Below are 7,812 nucleotides of genomic sequence, written 5' to 3'. Positions count from 1 at the left end.
ACTGAGTGTCTGACTCTTCCCAAACCTCTTCTTCATGTTGTTCATTCTTCTCCATTTCCTTCTCCCCTCTCTTCATCTAGGAATTGGACAGGTAAAGCCAAGTTATGCACATAGCTATGTGCTCAGGAAGAAGAAATAGATTTGATGGGCATGTCTCTGGGGGACTGAAAATCTGCCCGTCTGTATAAGATGTCCTACTTTCCCTGTGATTGAAAACACTGACCATCAATTGGAGTTTAATCGGAGAAAGAATCATAGGGACTGCTGTAAAAGATGGGATTTATTATAAAGCAACTACATGTATAGCAATTAATTTGACATCTCATTCCGAATCTGAAGTTAGCAAAGCAAATTATTTGGAAGGAAAATGGACATAAAACGGAGGACAGCAAGTCCACACTGGAGCTTGTGCAGGCAAGTTTGAGTCTACATCAGCCTCTTCCTATTCCAGGCCACCAGCACTGGCGAGTGAGTTGTAGAAGTTGGATCTCCTTTTCATGAAAACACACACACACACACACACACACACACACACACACACACACACACACAGCCTAGTAATTGAAGCCAGAAGAAGAAGAGCTCTGGTAGGAGCTCAAGATCCTTCTGTCCGAGGACACATCAGGTCACCAAAGCCAACTAACATGCCAGCTGGCACTTTAGGAGCTACCACAGTGCAGGACAGTCAGTGGAGACCTTCAGAGCAGTAAGATAAAAAAAGACTGTTGCTTCTTATTGCTTTGCAGTCCTGAGCCAAAAATGAGTCTTCTTGCCAAGACTAGCTTGAGGAACAGAAGTACAAGCTTATCATGTCTCCTCCCCCATGCAGATGACCAAATTCTATCAATTTCTAAATGCATGGATAGCTTGGAGGTACACTGTGTCTATGGAATCTAGCTGCAGCTTCTTGCACAAGCCCACAATATATAGCAATGTATCATTGCATAGAACAGAGGGAAATTAGGAAAAAACAACAATCCAAGTGGCTGTATGCCAATACTCTTCCTTACTTGAGAAAATAAAACTTCTTGAATGGATCCTTGGATGTCTACTGAACAGATGTTCGTGTCCACCCCATTTCATAGTGTCTTGTGCGTCTTCTCACAAGGCAGCTCTCACCTGTGTCTATTCTACACAATTACTTTTCAAATGAGACATAAGTCCCTTCAGGGCCATCACTATATCCACAGTACTTTTATCTCCTGCATGTTTGGGGCCCAAGCTTATGCTTTTCAGCGGTTCACTTCTACATTCTGCAAATTTTGATTTGGATCCAGCATAAAAAGTAATACAATTAAAAATATACTTAGAATGTTAATCAAAAACTTGTTTATTTATTTACTAATTTCCAGGGTAATTTTGCAATGTTCTTTTTTTCTTTTAACACAGGCACAACAGTATCCTGTGTCTCTGATCATTTTACTAACAATGCAATAGCTTTGACCAGGGAAGATTCCTTCTGCTCCAACCCAGAAGAACTCATAGCATCTATGACGGTTTTATATTTTGCTTCTACAAGTAAATGAGATCCTCTCTTTTGAACTAGCTAAAGTGAAGAAAATTATTCTCACTGGGCATGTCTATGTATTGAAAGAGCTCTCAATTGTTATTTTTATATGCTTAAGCTAAAGTTCATACATAATAAAGTCCCATTTACTTATAAAATAATCTTATTTGATAAACTGGCCAAGTGAAGAAGTCTACTTCCTGAATGTACTTCTATTTGTCGCTGTAAAGAGGTAAATATATTACTCCCCAAACATGGAAATGATATTAAATCTCCTGAGTTTTATTCAGATGCTCACATCTTGGTTTGATTTGACTGTTTTAGAATTTTGTCTTTCTGAATTTCTTCTAGGTCATTCTCCATTCGGAGTTGAAATTTTTTACAGCCGAGTTTTGATGCACACGAGGAAGTCAGTAAATATATACTATCTTACACAGTGAACTGTAAATCTTTCACTAGCCTAACGATGCCTGTTTTGCTTTTAGCTGACCCACACTGTAGTTCACCTTGCATCTAGTTTGGACTTCCTGATTTGCTTTTCAAATAAATACATTCAACTCAATCAATTTTTTAACTAGAAATTACACATAACAAAAGCAGAATGGAAGCAGATGAAGAATTTTTGTCCTTCTTGGAAAGTTCCTTGGTTTATAACATACCCAAATGAACAAAAATTAAAAAAAAATATGTGAGGTATAAATTTCTTTTGCTATATTCATTTTCCAAATGCATCATTATATTACAAATTAGGAGAGAAATAGTAAATACATTGTCTTTATGATATTTAAATAAATATAACTTCTGGCTTTACTATGGAATTAGATGGATAAAGTCAGTTTTGATCTATTAGTTAACCAGCATAGAGATTCCTTTTCATGGTTCTGCAGTTTGGATTTGAAATGTCCCCACAGGTCCCTGTGTTAATGTTGGCAGTTTGTGGGAGGTGGGAGGAGCATGAAGGGGTGGAGTATGCAGAGCAGTCAGTGGGGCTTGCTTTCTATGGGATATTGAAATCATGGTCCCTTTTGCCTTCTTCACTTCTTGGCAACCACGTGCTCCTTCCCCACATGATCCCATGACGATGGACTGGGTACTGCAGTTCTAGTGTAACAGGGAGCTAAGTGGGGTACTTTCTGCCCTTTCTGTTGTTGTTGATATCCAGCTTTAATCCATGGTGATCAGATATATAGTGATTGGATAAAATGTTCTGTACATATCTGTTGGGCCCATTTGGCTTATAACTTCAGTTAGCTCCAGAATTGCTGTTTGGTGTTTGTCTAGATGATCTGTCTATTGGCAAAGGCTAGGTATTGAAGTCTCCAACAATCAGGTATAATTTTAATAGGTCTGTCTTTATATGTTACTTGGCTTTTTTCCTTTGCAGCTTTTAATATTCTTTCTTTGTTCTGTATGCTTAGTGTTTTGGTTATTATGTACCAAGGGAGCTTTCTTTTCTGGTCCTGTCTATTTGGTGTTCTGCATGTTCCTTATACTTTGAAAAACATCTACTTTTTTTTTTTTTTTTTTTTTTTTTTTAGAGGTATAGGTACAATTTATTACTGACACACCAGAAGTCCCAATTGTTGATGTGTCAGGGTCTCTCAGCACTCGGGAGGCAAAGGACCAAAACATCTACTTTTTTAGGTTAGAAAATTTTTCTTCTATGATTTTGTTGAAAATCTTTGTGTGTGTGTGGCTTTAACTTGTGTTTCTTCTCTTTCCTCTATTCTATTATACTTGGATTTAGTCTTTTTATGTGTCCCAGATTTCCTGGATTTTTTTTTCTTGCCAAGAGGTATTTAGATTGAACATTTCTTTGACTATGTATTCATCTTCCTATCATGTCTTCAATGCCTGTTTTCTCCTTTCCATCTCTTCTCTTCCGTTTTTGATGCTTGCCTCTGTGGTTCCTGTTCAAATTCTTAAAATTTTCATTTCCAGATTTCCCTCAGTTTGAGTTTTCCTTATTGGTTCTGTTTCTACTTTCAAGTCTTGAATGGCTTACTTATCTTCTTCCACTGTTTGTGTTTTTGCAGATTTCTTTAAGAGATATATCCATTTCCCCTTTAAGGACATCTATCATATTCATAAGAGCTGCTTTAATGTCTTTTCCCTATGCCTCAGCTATATTGGAATATTCAGAACATGCTGTGGTAGAATTGCTTGGCAGTAGTGGAGACATTTGTTCTGTTATTAATTTTGTCTTTATTATTAATTGCATTTTATTGTTATTAATTGTGTTTTTATGCTAGCATCAAGGCATTGAGGATTAGGAAGATTGTAATTATAGATGCTAATATCTGGTTTATCTTTGTTGTGTAGAAGTTTTGCCATTGGTTTCTATTTCCTCCCTGGTTCTTAGGAGTGTGTAGTAGCTGTGTTCTGCCTGGTAGGAACCTCTTCTGAAGTCCTAATAAGTGTTTTCACTGGAGGTTCCAGGTAAAATGTGTTTCTGGATTGTCTTAGGGTTTCTAGTGCTATAATGAAAAAAGCAAACCAGGGAGTAAAGAATTTATTTAGTTTGACCTTCCATATTGCTGTTCATTATTAAGATAAAAATACAAACAGGGCAGGAACCTAGAGGCAGGAGCTGATGCAGAGGCCATGGAGGGATGCTGCTTACTTGCTTGCTCTACATGACCTGATCAACCTGCTTTCTTATAGAACCAAGGACCACTATCCTAGGGATGGCACCACCCCCTTTGGGTTGGGCCCTCCCCCATTGATTACTAATTTAGAAAATGCCTTACAGCTGCCTCCCATGGATGAGGGTTGTGCGTGTGTTGGGGGGGGAAGGGAGACTGGACTTAGAAGAGGTGAGGAAGAGGTAAATATCAGGTGTTAGCCCACTGGGTTTCATTGACAGAAGTGGCCCATGGGGTCTCAGGGAGTATGTGTGAGAGGCCGCACTCACATTCGCCATTACAAGATGGCGCTGACATCCTGTGTCCCAAACTGGTAAACAAGTAATCTGCGCATGTGCGAAGGAACTTTCCACTTGTTGTGCTCTGCCTCTCCCGTGTCGTCATATCGCCTGATGAGTAACAGCCAATCAGGGACTGACACATCCTAAGCGGAGAACAGTTTCCTATATAAGGGATGGGTTTCTGCTGTTTGGGGTCTCCATTTTACTCGCTGTAAGCTTATGCTCTCCCTCTCAAGATGCATTAAAGCTTTGCTGCAGAAGGATCCTGTACGTGTGCCGCGTCGTTCTTGCTGGCGAGACGGTTACGCGAGTCACATCTGGTGCCGAAACCCGGGAAATTGACCACACCATCGTCAGCACCTTCGGAGACCCCTTGACTTCAAGGAGGATTCAGAACTGCAGGGATAGGTAAGTTCGGAGAGGTATGCATATTTCTGAATTTCTTGGGCCGATTCTAGGAGTGATATTTTTTATTTTTTTATTTGTAAAAAATTGCCTAGAGGATGACAATTGCAAGAGGGCAGTAGAGGAAGGACAGGTCGCCCTAGAGGAAGTTCAGGATAGCATGTCAGAAACCGAACGTAGTGAGAGGTTGGGTGCGCGCAAGAAAAGGGATACCCGTAAAAGGAAAGAAGCTAAGAACCCTCCTGTAAAAGGAGTGCAGTCCCCTGATTCCCCAGAAGGGACATCACAAGGACTTTACCCATTAAGGGAACTTGAGGCATTCAATATTGATAGCTCTGCAAGCTCTAGCTCCAATGCCTCTGACAATGAGGCTCTTGATTCAGAGGAAGAAGCAGAGTTAGAGGAGGAGGCAGCCAAATATGAGGAGGAGAGATACTACCCAGACGAACGAGGAAATAATAAAAAAACCCTCCCATAACTCCTCTCATAGGGTAACACCCACCGCTCCTCCACTCTACGAACCGCGGTCTGGATTTTCCTTTTGGCCGGAAAAGATTCGTAAAAAATTACACAATTTTTTTCCTGTTTTTGAAACAGAGAACGGGGGACGAGTACATGTCCCCGTCGAATATAACCTAATTAAAGAATTGGCTGAGTCTGTCCGCAAATACGGGGTTAATGCAAATTTTACCCTGGTAATGTTGGATAGAATTGGCAATGGCACCTTAACTCCTTCTGATTGGCAGATGGTAGCAAAAGCCGCACTTCCAGATATGGGTCAATACATGGAATGGAGGGCTCTCTGGTATGAGGCCGCTCAAACACAAGCCCAGGCCAATGCTCTTGCCCTTACTCCTGAACAGAGAAACTGGACCTTTGACTTGTTGACAGGTCAAGGTCAATTTACTGTGAATCAGACAAATTACCATTGGGGAGCCTATGCTCAAATTTCACAGACAGCTATTAAAGCCTGGAAAGCGCTTTCTAAAAAAGGGGAGGCTAATAGGCGCCTTACAAAAATTATTCAGGGCCCTGAGGAATCGTTTTCCGATTTTGTGGCCAGAATGACAGAAGCAGCAGGACGTATCTTTGGAGATGTTGAGCAGGTGGAACCTTTTATTGAACAGTTGATATTTGAACAAGCCACTCAAGAGTGCAGAGCCGCCATAGCTCCTAGAAAAAATAAGGGCTTACAAGATTGGCTCAGAGTGTGTAGAGACCTCGGAGGACCGCTTACTAATGTGGGCCTAGCAGCTGCTATCCTCCAGTCTCAAAAACGCCCTGCTGGTAAAACCAACCAGAGGACTTGCTATAACTGTGGCAAGCCTGGACATTTTAAAAAGGACTGCAAAAACTCAAACAGAAGGGGAGAAACACTGACTCTCTGCAACCGTTGTGGCAAAGGATATCATAAGACTAGCCAATGCCGCTCGGTGAGAGATGTGCAGGGGAGACTCCTCCCACCTATTAACAATCAAACTGTCGATAACAGCCAGGCTACCGATGCGCCAAAAAACGGGCCGTTGGGCCCTCGGTCCCAGGGCCCTCAAAGATATGGGAACCGGTTTGTCAAAGCCCAGGAGGACAACAGAGACACGGCTCAGGACACTCTACAAGAGTGGACCTGTGTGCCGCCTCCGACTTCTTACTAATGCCACAAATGAATATCCAACCAGTTCCTACAGAGACCATTACACCTTTGCCTCAAGGAACTGTCGGCCTCATACTGGGTCGAGGCATACTTACCTTACAAGGCTTAATAGTGTATCCTGGAATCGTAGATAATCAACACTCTACAGAGATTCAAATTTTATGTTCTAGTCCAAAAGGAGTTTTCTCAATTTCAAAAGGGGACAGAATTGCTCAATTGTTACTCCTCCCTGATATAGGAGGAGGATCCTCTAGACCAAATGTTGCCAAAATGGGCTCTTCAGGCAATGATTCGGCTTACTTGATGATCCCTCTAAATGAGAGACCCAGGCTCCATTTAAAAATTAATGGCAAAGCATTTGAGGGCATTCTAGATACGGGAGCAGATAAAAGCATAATTTCTTCTCATTGGTGGCCCAAAGCATGGCCCATTACCCAATCATCTCATGCCTTACAAGGTCTGGGCTACCAATCCTGTCCTTCGATTAGCTCTGTGGTCCTAACATGGGAAACTTCCGAAGGTCAACGGGGAAAATTCATACCGTATGTACTTCCTCTCCCAGTTAATTTATGGGGAAGGGATGTTATGCAACATATGGGCTTGACCCTATCAAATGAGTATGCCCCTCCTGAAAGATATTCACCACAAGCAAAGGGCATAATGCTAAAAATGGGGTATAAAACGGGAAAAGGATTAGGTAAGCAAGAACAAGGGAGAACCGAACCCATCTCACCTGCAGGAAACCAAAGCAAACAGGGTTTGGGTTTTTCCTAGGGGCCATTGAGGCAGCACGACCTATACCTTGGAAAACAGAGGACCCTGTATGGGTTCCTCAATGGCCCCTGTCCTCTGAAAAATTAGAAGCAGTGACTCAACTAGTAAAAGAACAATTAAATTTGGGTCACATTGAACCATCCACATCTCCATGGAATACTCCAATTTTTGTGATTAAGAAAAAATCAGGTAAATGGAGATTGTTACATGATTTGAGAGCCATTAATGAACAAATGAATATGTTTGGCCCCGTACAAAGAGGTCTTCCTATGTTATCTGCCTTGCCCAAGGGCTGGAACTTAATTATTGTGGATATTAAAGATTGCTTTTTTTCCATACCTTTATTTCCCAAAGATAGGCCTAGATTTGCTTTTACCATTCCCTCGATTAATCACGCAGAGCCTGATAAGCGCTATCAATGGAAGGTTCTGCCACAAGGAATGACTAATAGTCCTACCATGTGTCAGCTTTATGTGCAAGAGGCACTGCTGCCGCTACGGAGGCAATATCCTTTATTAATTTTGCTTCATTATATGGATGACATCCTTT

General features: G+C 41.4%; 1 protein-coding gene across 1 annotated transcript; it reads left to right on the top strand.

The window, feature by feature from the left end:
* Positions 1 to 644: 644 nt before the first annotated feature.
* On the top strand, positions 645 to 6,490 carry LOC127199045 (igE-binding protein-like). Its single transcript, XM_051156914.1, has 2 exons — positions 645 to 706; positions 5,329 to 6,490. The coding sequence occupies exons 1-2, from the start codon at positions 645 to 647 to the stop codon at positions 6,488 to 6,490; spliced, it is 1,224 nt and encodes a 407-aa protein (XP_051012871.1).
* The last annotated feature ends 1,322 nt before the right edge of the window (positions 6,491 to 7,812 follow it).

The sequence above is a fragment of the Acomys russatus genome, chromosome 15 (genome assembly GCF_903995435.1).
Source record: "Acomys russatus chromosome 15, mAcoRus1.1, whole genome shotgun sequence".
NCBI lineage: Eukaryota > Metazoa > Chordata > Mammalia > Rodentia > Muridae > Acomys > Acomys russatus.
Note: the sequence above shows the minus strand (reverse complement) of the source record. Positions and strands in the feature narration are given on the sequence as shown.

Bases quoted from the DNA above. Each gene is read 5' to 3' on its own strand.
- LOC127199045 (XM_051156914.1), top strand. From the start codon at position 645: ATGCCAGCTGGCACTTTAGGAGCTACCACAGTGCAGGACAGTCAGTGG. The intron at 707-5,328 runs GTAAGATAAAAA...CTCCTCTCATAG, and splicing joins CAGTGGAGACCTTCAGAGCA to GGTAACACCCACCGCTCCTC.